At 43.6% G+C, this 19,371-nt stretch overlaps 1 protein-coding gene across 1 annotated transcript in view; it reads left to right on the top strand.

Annotated features, from left to right (window-relative positions):
• The first annotated feature begins 366 nt into the window (after positions 1-366).
• The window catches only part of RAP74 (transcription initiation factor IIF subunit alpha RAP74), a 131,621-nt gene continuing 112,616 nt past the window's right edge, over positions 367-19,371 (top strand). Inside the window, exon 1 of the mRNA XM_087391654.1 lies at positions 367-694. Within this exon, the coding sequence (XP_087247780.1) occupies positions 521-694 (174 nt within the window). The 5' untranslated portion in view covers positions 367-520. The remainder of the gene's footprint in view (positions 695-19,371) is intronic.

Raw genomic sequence — 19,371 nt, 5'->3', positions numbered from 1 at the left:
GAGAGAGGAGGTGGCACATGGGACTCAGAGGGTGATGCAATGTGGCACCCCCTTCTTGGGGGGATGGATGTGCTAGCTCGAGAGAGGACCAATCGCAGTAGTGAACAATCTAGATCATAACCTCCAATCACAACACACCTGTCACCACCCCTTCAAACTTAGACAAAATGTGCCTCCCCATGAAGGAGAACCATAGTCAACATTTCCAACGAGAGCAAGCGAGCGAGCGAGAGAGAGAGAGAGAGAGAGAGAGAGAGACGAGGACATGATCAAATCATACTCTTGATTGAAATTTCAATTTCGTAAAATTTATCAAAAGTTTAAGATCTAGAAATAAACCTTAAATTTAATTCCTATGATCCCTAACTCGGGCCATGGCAGAACAAAGTTGATCGAATTTAAATGGGTCAATCCGAACAGCGGATTTGAAGAAGCGAACACCGAATTACTCCGAAAGAAATACTAGTGAACGCTGCAAGGAAAGAGAGAGACACAGAGAGTCGAAAAAAGCGCGAACACGATGATGCCCTCCGAGCTCGTTCTGAAGCCCTGTTGCAGCTCTTGTGGAGCGACTTCCGACCTATATAGCAGTTGTTGCCGCCACATGACTTTGTGCCCTGCGTGCGGCAAGAATATGGCTGAGAACGGGGCTCCATGTTCGGATTGCGGGGTCCCCGTCACTCGCTTAATACGGGTGAGCAACGCGACGCCGGTTCGCATCTCCTTTATCAAATTGACGTGGGAAGACTTCTCTATTTGCGCTACCGCTTTCGGCTTATTCGTTCCAGTAACTGGCGATGTTGAAGAACCTAACCAGGGTCCTTAACTTCCAATATTTCAAGGACCTGAACTAAGTTTTGAGCCCTAAAAGGAACGAAACGAAGGAGGTTTCTGATTATGATCTCTGTTCACAATTGGTACAAACCATGTGTCTGGCCCATGGGAAGGATGACACTTCCCCAAGTTTCAGGTTCAGACATTGCTTTTCTGGAACTGTCATATCTGAGGTCAGTCCTGATGTTTGTGATAGAGAACACGTTCTCTCACCATCATTCCCATGATGACATCTACATCTTAATAAGAATCTCTTGATCGTACCCCTGTTGTTCTCAAGGCTATATAACAGCCAGAATATGCTCTATAAAAGCTCCACCAAACAAGTGGGTTGAAGATATAAAACATTGCTCCAAGTAAGTAGCGAAGCTGCCTATAAGTTACAGGGGGCTGGATGCCTTGAAATTTACTGCTCTTACTCCTTGAGATAAAGGTTAGTGAGATTGGTGAATAAAAGACAAAGGCCCTCTTGTTATAGGAACGGGGAGGGCTGTCTGCCCCTCCTTTAGCAGGCCAACCAGCTACTCGTTGTCAGCCCAATGGCAGAGCAGGTTGGCTCATTCAGGGTTCGTCTGTCCAGATCTGACCTGCTCCAGGCCTTTATAAAAGGCACTGGACAGCTTGTTCAAAATAGCCCTAATCAGTCTCCAAGCTGGAATCCCAATCTCCTGAATACGATACTTGCCTAGGGTGGTAGTTGTCTGATAAGTGGGTCCATACCTGCATGTGCCTCTAAGATATCTGAGTAAATATGTGCTGCCATTCCAGTGACTCATCGAGGTGCAGTCACCAGTGATGATCAAGTCATTTATAATAGAATGATGACCATCCTCTTGCCCCCATTTCTGAAGTAGTTGTCACCAAGCCCTTGGGGCGTACACGAACTTGTGAAGTATGCATATTCTTTTCTCCACTTTTGGGTAGGGCAATCCAGTGGCTGCTCCACGTAAACCTTTCCCCTTGAGATTTTTCTTCCATAAGTCCTGAGTGTTCTGATATCTCCTAGTCCCAGTAGAGTTGTACTTAGGAATCCTGAGTTCTAGAGTCTTCATGAATCATAGCATCTCTTGTGCAGATGGCGCCTCAGGCTTTGACACTAAGCCTTCAATTGGTTCCACCCACCTTGTCTTTTTGATGGCTCATAGTAAACGAGGCGTTGAATGCCTCTCTAGTGAAGCCTCCTCCCTGCTCATTAGAAGGCCTTCAATCGTCCAATTCAAGGACCAAAGAGTACTTTGACAACACATATTTCCAGAATATGCTACTGAAATCACCAAAGAGACTCTGGAATTAACCTTGAAATCACGTTGTTGCAGCTGTTGAAGTCCACCAACTGCTGTGTTGCTTGCTCTACATGCAAGTTATTTACATATCTGATATGCTTGCTATGTTAGAATTATTATTATATTCTAGCAGTGACCAATGAAATGTAATAAGTAGGTTAGGGGCACTTTTCCCTCTTTAGTTAGTTCACTAACTACAGTTAGTGAAGGATAAGGTTTTGTCACTTAGACAAAACCTTTCCCTGCTTTGTATTTTTCTCACTTCATCTATTGCAACTTACGTTCAGCACTCTCTTGCTCTCTCCCTTGCCCGCAAGCTCTTCCTGCTCCCAGCTCCCGTCCGTACAGCCTGTCGGTACAATCTGTACGGACTGATTCCGTATAGCCGTACAGCCCACGCTTCAGCTCTCAAGCTCATGAAGCTCTTGCTGTCCGTACAGCACCTGCGCTAGCCCGTACATCTGCGCCGTTGTACATTTGCGCCTTTCGTTTGTATTGCCGTACAGCCGCACGAGCAGACTCGTGGTGGCCATACAGCCTGCATTCCGTACCTGCACCATCCGTATTGCGCCTGTCCATACAGCCACACGAGCAACTCCATCTGCTGTATTTTTTTGAGATTATCTGGTGAAAATGGCTCAGAACAACTCCAATGAGGTGTTCGGGGTTTTCACACAAGAGGATAAGTTGGATGGCACTAACTGCTCCTTGTGGAGTTTCATGGTTTGCAATATCTTGGTTGGCAGACATCTTTGGGATTATGTCAATGGAGATGAAGCAAGACCAGATATAGCGACTACACCTGTCACTCCTACGGTTGGAGGCAGGGGTAGAGGTACAAATGCAGCACAAGTTGTTGGAGCAGCCGCTCCAGGAGCTCCCACAGCAGAGCAGAAAAGATGGGACTCTAGAGATGCGCAAGCTCTTTTAGTAATTTCTCTTTCTGTCAAGAGGTTCATTATACCTCATATTCGGTCATGCAAGACATCTATGGCAGCTTGGGAGATACTAGAGAGTATGTTTGCAGCAAGAAATGATGCCAGGGCTTCCTTTGTGAAGTGAGAACTTTCCCATACGCATATGGAGGAGGAAGATTCCATGAATTCTCACCTCACAAAGTTTCAGGACCTCAGGGAACAATTGCTGAATATTGATGAAGTCATTCCGGATTCAGAGATGATCACCACCACTTTGAACTCTCTTCTTGAGTCCTATCTCGGTTTCCACACCTCGCTGAATTTGTCATTGAGGGGGGGCAGCAATCCTCTCTCCTTTCACGAGTTGGTAGGACTTTTGTTGCAGGAGGAACAAACTCGCAGAAATATGGCAACCCGGGCTGGCGAGCATGCTATGCTCTCCAAGTTCAAGCCCAAGCGTAAAGGGCAGCAAAAGCCACATGCCAATCAGCCCACACATCAGCATAAAGCTGATTCTGGACAGCCTTCTTATAAGGCAAAGGGTGATATAAATAAGCAAAAAAAGAAGGGCATCTGTTATTATTGCAAGAAGCCAGGTCATTATATTAGAGAGTGCAAGAAGCGCATAGCCAAAGAGAAGAAAAGGGATTCCGGTATGGCTGTGTTAGATGCATCAGTTCCACATTCTCATGATAGAGAAGATGTTGCAGCCAACTTTGTTGAAGAGCACTATGCCTTGCACTTCAGATTTTTCAGTGGGTAGTTCTGATATTACAGCCACTAATGATGATGACCCATATGCTTTCTTGACTTGCAGTTATGATCCTTCAAAGGATGAATGCTCTTTTAGCGTTGATGAGACACTTCATACTTGGTATTTTGACAGTGGTGCTTCAAAGCACATCACTTCCAAGAAGAGTCTGTTTGTATCTTTGCATTCTCCACCCACCAAGAAGAAGGTAACTTGTGCGAATAATTCTTCTTATTCAGTGTGTGGAGTGGGAGACATTATTCTCACATCCACTGATGGCACAGATTTCAGAATTTCAGATGTTCTCTATGTGCTAGGGATAAAGAAGAATTTGTTTTGAGTGTCCTCACTCAATAGAGGAGGATTTCAGGTTGTTTTTGATGATGACAAGTGTGCAATCAGAGACAAAGAGAATGACTATGCTTTGATTTTGTCTGGCATTTTGTATCGGGGTCTTTTTCAGCTTGATCTATATGAAAAAAGATCCCATCTTGCATTATCAGTTAACACTCCCACTGCTGCGATGCAAAATGCGGAGTTATGGCATGCGAGGTATGGGCACATGAGCTATGGCAGCTTAATGACACTTCAGAGGCATGATATGGTTGATGCATTGCCTCCTTTGGAGTCGCCTCCTCCTCATGCATGTGAAGGCTGCATTCTTGGCAAAATGCATAGACTTCCCTTCAAAAAGGATGGTACAGTGAAAGCTACATGGAAATTACATCTTATTCACAGTGATGTCTGCGATCCCATGAGGACACCTGCTTTTGGGGGTTATCTCTATTTTGTTACATTCATAGATGACTTTACCAACTACACTTGGGTCTATGGTCTCAAGGCAAAATCAGAAGTGTTTATGCATTTCAAACACTTTGTGGCTGTGGTTGAGAATGAGATAGGACTCAAGGTGCAAACACTTCGAACAGATTAAGGGGAGGCGTATATGTCTCATGAATTTGAGACATTTTTAAAAGAAAAAGGCATCATGCATCAGCGTACAGTGAGGCTTACACCTCAACAGAACGGCAAAGCTGAGCGGAAGAATTGCACTGCCATGGAAATGGATAGATGCATGCTCACAAGTAAGAAGTTGCCTCACAGGTTTTGGCTAGAAGGCCTCATGTGTGCCAACTATATTTTAAATCGGGCTCCTACAAAGGCTTTGAAGACAATCACTCCCTATGAGGCATGGCATGGGAGAAAGCCTTCAGTGGAAGGCAGTGTTAAGAATTTTTAAAACAAGGCCCCGGGGTTGGCCAAATTGGGAAAGTTTTCAAGACTGTATTTAACTCATAGCAAAAAGTTCTACCATAGAAGTGAAGCAGCCCTAATGTAATATTGAAAGTAGCGCTGAAACAAAGAAGCTTGAAGATCCCAAAACAAAAGTTGAATCAGGGAGCCTCACGATCAAAGAAGGTTTCGAAACCAGCCTCCGGAAACACCAAAGGGCCGTGAACAATAAATAACCAGCAAATACTTAATTTCCTGCCATTTAGAACTTCCCACAACAAACCAAAACAATTTAGAACACAACACCCAAGAGCTAGATTGCCCTAGTCCTGCACCAGACACTAGATTGGCCCTAAACTTAGCGCCCCTTTCGGTATTTCTTTGTCATTTATTCAGAAGGCATCCAAATACAAGAAAAGCACTGTTGTGCATCAGCTCAAAATCAGCCAACTGAATAATTTGTTCGCAGGCACTTCCGTCCTGCTATGCATTAGTTTTAGTTTCAGAAAGGCATCCCAGTCTACTGCAATATCCCATGGCAGCTTTTCTTCCGATTCTGGTTGATAGTTCTAACCTGGCAGCTCTGATATCCTTCAAGGGAGTCCTGACAGGACAAAGACCAGTAAGCTGTTCGTGGCACACAGAAAGGCTAGCTGCAACAAAGCAATAGGATGTGAAGATTCTGAGGCAGTAGGAGACCTAGGAAGCAATTGAGTGATCTGAAGGCTCTCGGAAGCCTGAAACAGCAATAAGCAAAAAGGCGAATTTGTTTGGAGCTGTTCTCAAGCATTGCAGGTGAAATCAGCAAGGGCAGCCCTAGAAGAGGCGAAAAATAGCAAAAATGATTTCCTTCTAGCACCCTTCGGCTCCTGGCAATCCAATCCTGGTAGACAAAATGGGTCTGGTACCAATCTGGCACGCTAGAAGCTTGCCTGGTGACCTTGGAGTGGATCTAGAACAACGAAATCAGGTTTGGCAGTGCTGGAAAGCCTTTGGCAGGTGCAACTCAGCAAATCCTTATGCCTTGGAAGCAAATCAAGTTGCCTGGAAGCTCCAAACTGCCTGGAAAAGTGCGATTTTGATAGGAGCTTGGCTTGGAAGGCTCCTAGAAGAAGTGCGAATTAGATTTGGCCCTTTGGGAAGGCATGAACAGTAGGCATGCATAAAAAATAGAATTAATCTGGAGGCTCTTGGCAAAAAAACAAATTTTGTTTTTGAGCTTCTGGCAACCCACCAACAGTTCGCAGACTATCCTAGTAGTCAAAAATCAGCAAGGCGATGGGATAGAATAGCCTTGACTTACCTCTCCCTGTTCTTCTGCTGTCCACAAATAAGCCTCAAAACAAATTTTGACTTTTTGCCTTGTCCCACAAGCCAGCTTGCCAAATGTGGCTCCTGGAGCTATTTTTAGCTAAAGGGATTTTTACCCCTCTCTAAACTTCAGTCCCTTGCCTTGGCCCATGGAATTAATTGCATTGAAGTGTCCTTTGAAGGCTAGGGCAGTCACCGTAAATTCGTCCTCGTGACAAGTTCTGAGGCCTTAATCGCCATTTCTCCTTCCCCACCGTTATCTTCCAATTAGATAAGACGGCTTGTTGATCTCCTAGTCAGTGTCTCACACAATGTAGTACTAAGGTTCGTCTTCACAGGATGTTCCTTTGTAAGAAGCCGTCCAACGGGGTTTCCCGCAGCATGCTCCTATTTAATACAGGTGCTGTCCTAACTAGCACTCCTCACATTGGTTTCTCGATGGTGGTAGGCAAAATCATCCCAATCCACCTCACTGTTGTGAATAGATATAGCATATGCTCGAGCCAATACAATGTGCACCGTTCATGACTGTTTCAGTCTGGTATATCCTTCTATATACAAAAATAAAGTCTTCATAAAATTCTTTCTTGAGGTTTCCAATGTGATAGCCTCGTCAGCTTAACTTGTCTAGGGTGACCCAGGTGTCTTGCATCCACTCATCCATGTCCTGGTAGACTTTTGCCTAGCTTTAAGGACAAACTCCCACCTAGGCTTCACCCCAGTTGGAATTGAAAGAATTTGAAGTCCGTTGCCCTTCCCCTTTTCCTTGTTACAGTTCTCTTTGATGGAAAGAGGATCCGAGGCTCTTTCTTGGATTTGCTAATCTTTCCTGGTGACCTCAGGTTTTTCTTTGGAGACATGTTTTATGTTAACAAACAAAGCTACGGCTCAGTCATATGTAAAAGTTGTATGCAAAGGAAAAACTCAAAAAAGAAGAAGATGAGAGAGAGAGAGAGAGAGAGAGAGAGAGAGAGAGAGAGAGAGTCACTCACCTTTTGTAGTTCGCAAAAGTCGTATGTAGAGGTAAAAGTCTAAGAAGAAGAAGAAAAGAGAGAGAGAGAGAGAGAGAGAGAGAGAGAGAGAGAGAGAGTCAAATAGTCACCTTTTGGTTTAGAAGCCCTCCAGCCAACATCCACTCTCTAGCCCAGATGCACTTGTTCTTTGTTTGGAAGAAAAGTTCAACCGGCTGGCCGACGTGCTAGTGTTTGACAAAATCCTTAACTAGTGAGGAGGTCCCAGTGAGAATGAGGTGGTTGCAGGTCACATTGAGAATGAGGTGGTTGATAGAATCCTGAACCTATGTGCGCCCAAAAATGAAAGACAAAGCTAGAACCCATAACGATTCGAAAAGATTCTGTTGAATGTATCTTAAGTTTGTCTCACGCTTGTGCATGACAATTTGTATATGCATTAACTCGAGTTCTTTTGAAATAGTGCTAATTTATAGAACTACATTTTTGCCAATAGTACATACACCATAGCGTGTTTTTACCCAAGTAGTATGCACTATGGCATAATTGAATTGATGTTGTAGTGTCCTAATGATTGATATGTTGATCGTTGCTTGATATACTCCATGGCAAAGGATTTATTATAGATTCTAGAACAAAATCATGTGAGGAGATGGATGCACCAAGGCATTTATCTCTACATGATGTTGGAGATATGATAGCGTCATACTGAGGACTTACCTACATGATCATTGCTGAGCTTGATGGAGAGAGGCAATAACAAGGCTGATAAAGGGGGGGAGTGAGTTGCATTTAATCGGTAGCGATTAAGGCTCAAGGCCAAGATGGCAATGGTTTTGGTTGTTTGCAATCCCAACGCTAGATATGGTGGTGAAACATTTTTCTCCATGTAGGTCATTAGGCTCAAATCCTTTGGTATAGCATTGGGATTGGAGAGTTTGCTGGCAATAGGAACATTAATGTCGTTTTACTCAAACACTATAGTCTAGACGCAAAAGAATTAGATGTCAGGGTGTGGTAACATAGGGGAATTAATTTGCCAGCCCAGAGCTAATAGGGAAAGCGTGGCTTTAAGTGAAGTACTGCTACTTTATGCATGACGCCTAAAGTTAGGGTTAACGGCTAAAGATAGCGAATGCTAGGCCGATAAGTATGAGCCAGGGGCTCATCATTGGGGTCCGAGGATTTGGAGATTCCTTTGGACGTAGACCTGAGAGAGTAGCAGCTAGAGGAAGAGGCATGTGATGGACGCATGTCTTGACCTTGAGGCTAGCTAGCTCTCGTGGTGGCTGTTAGAAACATGGTGTTGAGGAAGAGAGAGAGAGAGAGAGAGAGAGAGAGAGAGAGGGTAAGCTAGGGAGACAGGTAATGATACTCAAATGAAAACATAACGAAATGACAAAGTACTCATATGACTAAAAGAGCTTGAGGCTTTCATTCATTGATGTGACATGAGAAGTACAAGCCTTTATAGAATAGGCACACACACTCATAGTACCAAATGTATATGGGATAACTCGCAAAGTGACACGTGGCACTCACACATAGAACTACTACTAGATCTCACCAAAACTCACTATTTGGCTATGATTTCTCCAACACCCCCCGCTATGATTTCTCCAACACCCCCCTTCAGAGCAAAGAGTGTGAGACCTGACACGCAAAGAGTAGATCGATCCCCCCTCCACCGCAATATTGCAAAGAGCAAGTCCAACTATCCAACACCTCTTGTATGATAGTGACTTCTGAGTCAGCTTGCAATCGGCAAGGGTAGAACATCACTCGTCACCCCCCTTACTCTGAACTGGGTGGCCAATACAATCATACCAAAGTAAAAGACAATACAATCATTTTTGGGGGACAACCCTTGGGTAGAGTATCCTTCTTGACTCTACATACAATCTTTTGAGAGGGACTACTCAAGGCAGAGAACCTTTATCGACTCAACTAAAAAAGACACATCATATAGGGCCCAGAAAGCCCAAGAATCCCAGCCGTAATGTTTCTCAAGAGAGAGGCCGTGAACCTTAGCAGTGGCTGCATGTGTCTTTGTAGGGGGCTCTTCAGGTTCAGCTTGATCTTGAGAAATGAGATTGGCATGGTGCTTCTCTTGTTTTTGCCCCTTCTTCTTGAAGCAATGAGCTTCAACATGTCCTTTTCTTTTACAAAATCTGCAAATAATATTTTTATTGGTCTTCCATTTGCTTGTGGAAGCAAATGCATGATCACCAGCAGAGGCAATAATCACATCTTTATTACGGCGGTCTTTTTCAACAAGTAGAGTCACCATATCATCAAACGTGGTAGTGGCAAGGTGTAGAACTTCAAGGGTTTGCTCAAAGCGTGGTATCACTTGCATACTCTTCATAAGGACATCCATTTTATCGTCATCATCAGGTAGGCTTTTCAAGCTTGAGAGTTGTTGAATAAGAGAGTGAAATCTTGCTAAATGATCATTGAACTCTTCACTCTCTTAGTGACACACTGGCTACATCGACAAGTGCGTAATAGTTCCCTAATAGGAGATTTTGTCGTATGCTGTGACCCCTTTGTGAGCCCTTGTCCAGGGACAGTCAGGCACAAGCTACGTAAGTCGGTCTCTTAGCGTTAGGTCAAGTCAGAAGATCAGTCCTTGTTCACTAGTACCCACTGGAGAACCGTAGGGTAGTGTTTCCATCTTAGGTTTAGGGATAGGTTTAGGTACAGCCTAGGATAGGAGCCCTTTTGGGCCCCCTCAAGGCTGGAACAAGTGAAGAGAATGGCAAGGGAAGGGCTGCCTTTATAGGCTACCCTGCACCCCTCCCTAGGCTGCCGTTTATGGGGCCTAGGGCTGGCATTTATGGGGTTTAGGGCTGGCATATATGGGGCCTAGGGATGGCATTTATGGGGCCTAGGGCTGCCATTTATGGAGCCAGCCAACCAACCCCAAAAGCCCTATAAATAGGGGGCCTCCAAGCCCTCTTTCCTCATTCAGTTCTCCCAGCACTTCAGCCTCCTACAGCTCCTCCTCAGCCCCCTCTGAACACCCTGACACTCACCTTCAGTGGCCCTCTGACCAGCCTCAGCCTTTGGCATCAGTTCAGCCCTTTGGGGAGGTGTTCACGCAGTGCATCAGATGGGAGCCGGGACAGTGAACGGCGTAAGGTTTGGGGTCTGTTTCAGCAGCTCTTTTCAGTTATCTTTTACAGCTTTACACAGCTCACTCTCAGCTCTATATTTCAGTCATCTCTCAGCTCTCTTACATGGTTGTAAGACACGTTAAGACACGACATGTTAGACACGCTTCAGACACGAGTGTCTAAAGTGTCTTAAAGATAAGACACGTAAGACTCGTCATTGTAATAATAAATATTTAATCAATATATGTATAATTATACAAGTGTACAACTTGCTAGCATAGCTAGCTGCTTGATTCTATAAGTACAATAAGCTACACTTAATGCAAGAAGTAACAATGCACTTAGACAATGTACTCAAGACTTAAAAGTTAAAGTTAAGACTCACTACTCAAGATCTTGCAAGTTAAGAGTCACAACTCAAGAGCTTGCAAGTCACGACTCACAACTTTAAAGATTTAAATTGACAATAGAATCTTGATATTCAAAAATCTAGATAAACAACTTAACAAGAGCCTAGAGGGCTACATAGATTATATACCAACATCATTAATCAATACACATAATTATCATGGCAACAGCCTGTCAATCACATGTGACATGAATGAAATATGCATCTCGATACATATAATTGAAAGGAAACTTTTGACTCTCAAGAGTTAAATCTCTCAAAGTTCATCCTAATCCGAATCTGCGAGGTCACTGCCACTGCTGGATTCGAAGTCACCATCAATGATAGCATGGTTAAGTCAAACTCGATGTTTGTTGTTACACCCAACCCACCAAAAAAAAAAAAACAAAGAGTGTCTAAAGGTGTCTTAAGGTAATACACGTGTCTTAAGTGTCTTATCATAAGACACTTTCTTAACAACCATGCTCTCCTATAGGATCTATCACTCCTAGTTTTCACTCTCTCACTCACGCAGTAACCCTGCGTTTCGGTGGACATCACAAGCCTCTCCCTTGCCTTGCAGAAGCGTCCTACATCGTCAGTGTGGATAGCATCAAGGTCTCGGTATTGGTCGGTTGCCTCTCAGGTTTTTGGGTCTGAGAGTGTTCTTTGTATTTCTCAGTTCTCCAAGTATAAAGCAAATTCTCCCCTGATTGGGAGAGGGGGTCCTCAGTGGGTATAGGGACCCAATCGGTTGTCGACTCTACTCTCTCTCTACCCTCATCTCCTTTCTCTCTCTATGGTAAACAACACTAATTCCTGTATCCAGCTTGACTACCGCGAGTGTATATTTGTGTTGAGATCCGGAAAGGACACACAATCAAGCGCCGTGGAAGGGTCCGGAAAAGATTTCAACCTCGAAGACTTTGAAGAGGAGAAAGACTACCAATAAGATACGCTTCCGCCAAGTGCTCAAGACGTGATGGCGAACCTTCTCGAGCAGAAGCGGGTCCTCCTTCAGCAACTCGAAGAACATTCATCCCAGCTGGAAGAAAGCAGAAGACAGGTGGACCAGACAAAACAACGTTTGGAGGAAAAAGAAGCAGAAAAGCTGCTTGAAGAAAGAGGAACCACAGATTTTGAAAAACTTCTCCTGTTGATGCGTGAGGAATGCAAAAATGAGGCATTGCGACGCGCAGAGCTTGCCCAGGCAGAGAGGCAACAAAAGCTAGACTCAGAGGCGATCTTCTCTAGCACAAACAGATGTTAGCCGCTATGCAGGTAAGTTTGAGCGCAACAGCCGTCACCGCCACAGCTTTGTCATTGACAAATGTAACACCACTCACTCGGTCCACTCCCAATTTTGTTAAGTATGATGGTAAGTGTGACCATTCTGAAATTTTGCAATTTATTCATCAGTTTGTAGCTCATTTTCCGTTAGCTCGGATTCAAGATGAGCAAGATAAAGTCCACCTCGTAGCCCCTCATCTTACGGGTGAGATGGTGACCTGGTGGCAACATTGGGCTAGTAAGCATACTAACCCAACAACGTTTAAGGCGAATTTCGTTTGGGCAATGTTTATGGCCGAGCTCAAAGCCCGTTTTCTCCCATCCCAATATATGCTTAACCTAGAGGATGAGTTCTCTCGTCTATCCCAGAATGGTTTGCCTGTGTTGACATATAGTAACAAGGTCATCACGTTGGCGTAGCAGTTGGGTGTGACGGAGAGTGCCAAGATGAAGCAATTCATTCGAGGATTGGACACGAACATGCGTTATACCATTCGGAACTTCAACCCGTCGGATTACGAGCGGGCGTTGACTCTCGCACACAATCAAGAGATGATGTTGAACGGGGGAAAGCCCAAGTAGGTCGAGAAGATTCCAAAGCCCTGCAGCAGTCAAACAACACAGCGGGTAAGGATCTGAAGAAGGACAACTAGTCCAAAAGAAAGACGGCCAGGCTCTGGTCAAAAGAAGGAGTCCAAGCCCAAGATGACTTCGGATGAGAAGGCTAAAGCGGGCATTACGCGAGGCTATCTACAGCCCGACGAGCAGAAGCGGTACCACCAAGAACATCGTTGCTTTCATTGCCACCACATCGCTGGGCACGGCAAGAAGGATTGTCCGAAGCGGCTTGCCGAGAAGGCTGTGAAAGTGCCTACTTCGTCCGTTGCCAATGTATTGGCTCTTTCAGCCCTGCTTTCATCCTCAGGTACGAATGCTGTCTTCCTTGCTTTGAACACCGTTCCCACGGAGGTCTTTTAAGGTAGTAAGGAGGGCGATTTCTCAGATCAAAAGAAGGTGCTTATTTGAGTGTACGGCATAGCTAACGGACATCAGTTTATTGTCCTGTTCGATATGGGGAGTTCAGAAGATGCCATCTCCCCTCAGCTTGCCAAGACAGTGGGGTGCACCTTGGTGCCTCACTAGAATTATTATTATATTCTAGCAGTGACCAATGTAATGTAATAAGTAGGTTAGGGGCACTTTTCCCTCATTTGAGGTTTTTTCCCCTAACTACAGTTAGTTCACTAACTACGGTTAGTGAAGGATAAGGTTTTGTCACTTAGACAAAACCTTTCCCTCTTCTTGTATTAGTCACTTCATATTGCAATCTGACGTTCAACTCTCTTGCTCTCTCACTCTCTCCTTCTCACATTTGGTATCAGAGCAGTAAGATCCTGTTCCTAGCTTCCTGCCTAGCTCCCTGCTCCTTGCCCGCAAGCTCTTCCTGCTCGTAGTCCGACAACTCGTTGTCTGTACAACCAATTGTACGAGCGCCGTACAGTTCTCCATCCGTACAGCGTACGTGAGTCATATAGTTTGCATCCCATCCGTACAACGTACGGACTTCTGTACTGCAGGCGTCACTCCGTCCATACACACGATGCCAGTCCGTATGTAAGTCGTCCGAATGCATTTCGTACAAGTTGCGTCGTACCTGTAGTTTCTTTGTACTGCCATATCGTACATGCGCTGACTCTCCGTACAGTCCGTACGGTACTCTTACGCCAGTCTGTACTTGCCATTCGTACTTGCGCTGACAATCCGGATAGTCCTGCGCAGTCAGTCCTACAATGTCGTACAACCAGCTGTATAGATCCGTAAAGCTCCAGTCAGCTGCATCGTACAGCTGTGTGACTGTTTTCTTGTAACTTGTTCTTGCAGGTGCATTGCGCAGGAAGCCATTGTTTGGCTATGACTTATAGCAGGTGGGTGGTCAACAGTGACCACATTTGGTGAGAATTTGGGCATTTGGTGAAATTTGGGGGCTTCTGTTGAATTTGCCTTCTTCTGGTCGCAATTTCTAGGGACAAATTGGGACTTTTGCAATTAGATTGCAATTTTGCAGAAGAAGAGCAATTTTGGAGCTTTGCAGGTTTTTTGGACTCAATTTGAGTGACATTTGAGCACTTGGGGATTTCCATTGGCAGTAGAATCTACTTCTTTTATAGATAAATTGCAAATTGGGGTTTTTAGTCAATTCGCCCCTTTCTTTTGTTGCAATTTCTTGCAAAAATTTGGGGCTTTTTGCTTTACACAGCAATCTTGCATCTTTGGGGCTTTCAAGCAATTTGCCCTCTTTTGGATGCAATTTCCTTGAAGAAATTGGAGCTTTTGGCATTCGGATGCAATTTGGCAGTGTAAAAGCATTTTGGGACTGTTGCAGGCAATTTTGGACTCATTTTGAGTGACATTGCAGACATTGGCAAGTTTTGCAGGTATTTTTGAGTGACATTGGAGAGCATTTGCAGGATAATTGAAGTTCATTCTGAGCCTTTGACAGGCCGTGACAGTATTTGTCACTGTGGGCAGATTTTTCTTGGCAGATTTTACTTGTGCATTTTATATCCCAGGGGATGCGTCAATTTTACGAGCAAAAACCTATGAGCAGGTTTATCCGATCGTGTTTTTCAAGAGCTTTTTAAAAATGTTTTTCTTTCGGAAACATGGTTTTTACACTTTTATTTTCACTAGAACTAGATTCCTTTATCATAAAAATATACAGACTAGTCACTCATTCATTTTTACACAACATAATTTTCTTATTTAGAGACATCCCTTTGTACCCCTGTTATTACCTTAAAAAAGTGTTGATTTTTTTAAGAAACATTCCTCATAATCACTCTCAATGTAATAATACTATGCATATATAATTACTTATTAACACATTTATATCATATGGCAATATCTTTTTAGTGTTTTTATAGCATATTTATGGACATGTTTCTAAAGAAGTTTAAATTACTATAAATAAGTATTAACTTGGGCTTATATATCACTCTCATAAAATAAATGTAATATTTAATACTATATATGGAAGATTTTCCAAAATATAACTTCATAGATGTGCTCAAATGGGGTGTTCCGATCAATTTGAGTGGTTGAATGACTATATTTGGACATTGGATATGAAAGTTATGTCACTTTTAAAAGTGCTGTCCAAGGTAGTTTCGCCAGCGAAACTACCTTGGGAGACTTGCTTCAAAGGGGTTTCGCTGGCGAAACTACCTGGATGGCTTGCTTCAATGAGTTTTCTTTGAAGAAACTCTTTCGTGAAGATAGGTTGAGAGAGGGTTTTCAATGTCACCCCCTATTAAGTAAAAGTTGTAAGAAGGATCATAAGGAAATTTTCATAGAGAAGTCTACTCTACATGTGGGTTTCTTCAAAAGCCATCCCATTATGCTCTCACCATTCCTACAGATTCACCTAAAGATTTTTGTATAAAATAGGCATTGCTATAATACTTTGCATATTTTTAAGTGAAACTATGTTTTCTTCTGATCGATTTTTGCCATATTTATGCATAGTTGGAAGCATTTTTTTTCCTTCGCTCGGACGCTCGGAAGATTTCGCTCAAAAAATGCTCATCCCCTATCCCAGGAAGGGATTTCACTTGGTCAGCCTGCTGTAATTTTTGATATTTTCTGGTATAAATGGCTCGGAACAACTCCAATGAGGTGTTCGGGGTTTTCACACAGGAGGATAAGTTGGATGGAACCAACTACTCCTTGTGGAGTTTCATGGTTCGCAACATCTTGGTTGGCAGACATTTTTGGGATTATGTCAATGGAGATGAAGCAAGACCAGATACAACGACTACACCGGTACAAATGCAGCACAGGTGGTTGGAGCAGCCGCTCCAGGAGCTCCCACAGCAGAGCAGAAAAAGATGGGACTCTAGAGGTGCACAAGCTCTTTCAGTAATTTCTCTTTCTGTCAAGAGGTTCATTATACCTCATATTCGGTCATGCAAGACATCTATGGCAGCTTGGGAGATACTAGAGAGTATGTTTGCAACAAGAAATGATGCCAGGGTTTCCTTTATGAAGTGAGAACTTTCCCATACACATATGGAGGAGGGAGATTCCATGAATTCTCACCTCACAAAGCTTTAGGACCTCAGGGAACAATTGCTGAATATTGATGAAGTCATTCCGGATTCAGAGATGATCACCATGAGTCCTATCTTGGTTTCCACACCTCGCTGAATCTGTCATTGAGGGGAGGCAGCAATCCTCTCTCCTTTCACGAGTTGGTAGGACTTCTGTTGCAGGAGGAACAAACTCGCAGAAATATGGCAACCCGGGCTGGCGAGCATGCTATGCTCTCCAAGTTCAAGCCCAAGGGTAAAGGGCAGCAAAAGCCACATGCCAATCAGCCCACACATCAGCATAAAGCTGATTCTAGACAGCCTTTTTATAAGGCAAAGGGTGATACAAATAAGCAGAAAAAGAAGGGCATCTGTCATTATTGCAAAAAGCGAGGTCATTATATTGGAGAGTGTAAGAAGCGCATAGCCAAAGAGAAGAAAAGGGATTCCGGTATGGCTATGTCAGATGCATCAGTTCCACATTCTCATGATGGAGGAGATGTTGCAGTCAACTTGGTTGAAGAGCACTATGCCTTTCTGTCTTGCACTTCATATTTTTCAGTGGGTAGTTCTGATATTACAGCCACTAAAGATGATGACCTATATGCTTTCTTGACTTGCAGTTACGATTCTTTAAAGGATGAATGCTCCTTTAGTGTTGATGAGACACTTCATACTTGGTATTTTGACAGTGGAGCTTCAAAGCACATCACTTCCAAGAAGAGTCTGTTTGTAACTCTCCTTTCTTCACCCACCAAGAAGAAGGTAACTTGTGCGAATATTTCTTCTTATTCAGTGTGTGGAGTGGGAGACATTATTCTCACATCCACTGATGGCACAGATTTCAGAATTTCAGGTGTACTCTATGTGCCAGGGATAAAGAAGAATTTGCTTTCAGTGTCCTCACTCAATAGAGGAGGATTTCAGGTTGTTTTTGATGATGACAAGTATGCAGTCAGAGACAAAGAAAATGACTATGCTTTGATGCTGTCTGGCACTTTGTATCAGGGTCTTTTTCAGCTTGATCTATATGAAAAAAGATCCCATCTTGCATTATCAGTTAACACTCCCACTATTGCGATGCAGAATGCGGAGTTATGGCATGCCAGGTATGGGCACATGAACTATGGCAGCTTAATGACACTTCAGAGGCATGATATGGTTGATGTATTGCCTCCTTTGGAGTCTCCTCCTCCTCATGCATGTGAAGGCTGCATTCTTGGCAAAATGCATAGACTTCCCTTCAAAAAGGATGGTGCAGTGAAAGCTACACGGAAATTACAGCTTATTCACAGTGATGTCTGCGGTCCCATGAGGACTCTTGCTTTTGGGGGTTATCTCTATTTTGTTACATTCATAGATGACTTTACTAACTACACTTAGGTCTATGGTCTCAAGGCAAAATCAGAAGTGTTTATGCATTTCAAACACTTTGTGGCTATGGTTGAGAATGAGACAGGACTCAAGGTACAAACACTTCGAACAGATCGAGGGGGGGAGTATATGTCTCATGAATTTGAAACATTCTTGAAAGAAAAAGGCATCATGCATCAGCTTACAGTGAGGCTTACACCTCAACAGAATGGCAAAGTTGAGCGAAAGAATCGCACCGCCATGGAAATGGATAGATGCATGCTCACAAGTAAGAAGTTGCCTCAAGGTTTTGGCTGGAAGGGCTCATGTGTGCCAACTATCTTTTAAATCGGGCTCCTACAAAGGCTTTCAAGACAATCACTCCTTGTGAGGCATGGCATGGGAAAAAGCCTTCAGTGGACCATTTCAAAGTTTTTGGTTGTGTTGCATATGCCCACGTGTCTGTGGAGTTCAAACACTAGTTGTCAGATAAGGCACTCAAATGCATTTTTATGGGATATAGCTCATAAAGCAAAGGCTATCATCTCTACAATCCTGCTACACACAAGATTTTTGTTAGTAGAGATGTTATATTCTCTGAAAATTCTGCACATACACATGCTGAATTTCAGATTCTAGCCTCTCCAGATGATGTGTTTGAGGGGATGCTTCCTATAGCATTTGGTTCCCCCGCTGAAACTCAGAATTTACAGCAACCTGCGCCAGATCCACATGTACAGATTCAGCCCCCCGCTGAATTAGTCCAACCTCAGGGTGTGGATGAAGTTGTCAGGCAAGAAATTCAAGAGATACATGCAGCCAGAACAGTCCCGCATTGGTTGCTTCAGACTCTCAAGGAGAGTAAGCTTTAAGCTCCATTGCCTGGCTGGACTCGTAGTGCAGTAAGGCACATGGGGGAGGCTCTTTCAGTTGAATCAGCTTATGCAGGTACTCTTCTTGATGAGGAGGAGCTTGAGACATTTGAAGAAGCAAAGGATAATGTGCATTGGATGAATGCCATGCACGATGAATTGCAGTCCATTCACAAAAATCAGACTTGGGATGTCATGGATTTGCCACCAGGTAAGAATGCCATAGGTACACGTTGGGTTTTCAAAGTCAAAAGAAAGCCAGATGGGTCCATTGATCGGTACAAGGCAAGGCTAGTTACAAAAGGAAATGCTTAGAAAAAGGGCATAGATTATGAGGAGACTTTTGCTCCTACATCCATAATGACCACCATCAGGTCAGTTATAGCAATGGCTTCAAATTTTGAATGGAATGTTCATCAGTTGGACATTAAATTAGCTTTCCTTAATGGAGACTTGTTGGAAGAGGTTTATGTCAAACAACCTCCGGGCTTTGAAATTTCAGGAAATGCACACCAGGTATGCAAGCTGAATAAAGCTTTGTATGGGCTGAAACAAGCCCCTCGTGCATAGTATGCAAAAATTGATGCCTTTCTAACCAGCAAGGGGTTGCACAATAGTCCAATTGAGAGCACCCTCTACATCAAGAAGGATTGGGGGGGATATTTTGGTCATCATTCTTTATGTAGATGACATGGTGCTCACTGGATCAAATGAGGAAGTATTTGTAGATTTCAAAGTGCAATTAAAAGCTACATTTGATATGTCAGACTTGGGCTTGTTACATTTCTTTTTGGGGATCCAGTTTATTCAAGAGAAACGTGGCATTGTTATGTCTCAGTCCAAGTATGTTCAAAAGCTCTTGGATAGATTCAACATGCATGATTGCAAGCCTATGTGGAGTCCCATGGAGCCGGGGCTGAAGCTTACAATGCATGATGCGGGTGAATCAATTGATGTCACA

The sequence above is a fragment of the Dipteris shenzhenensis genome, chromosome 20 (assembly GCF_047967505.1).
Source record: "Dipteris shenzhenensis isolate YYH24624 ecotype China chromosome 20, Dip_SZ_1.0, whole genome shotgun sequence".
In the NCBI taxonomy this organism is placed as follows: domain Eukaryota; kingdom Viridiplantae; phylum Streptophyta; class Polypodiopsida; order Gleicheniales; family Dipteridaceae; genus Dipteris; species Dipteris shenzhenensis.
Note: the sequence above shows the minus strand (reverse complement) of the source record. Positions and strands in the feature narration are given on the sequence as shown.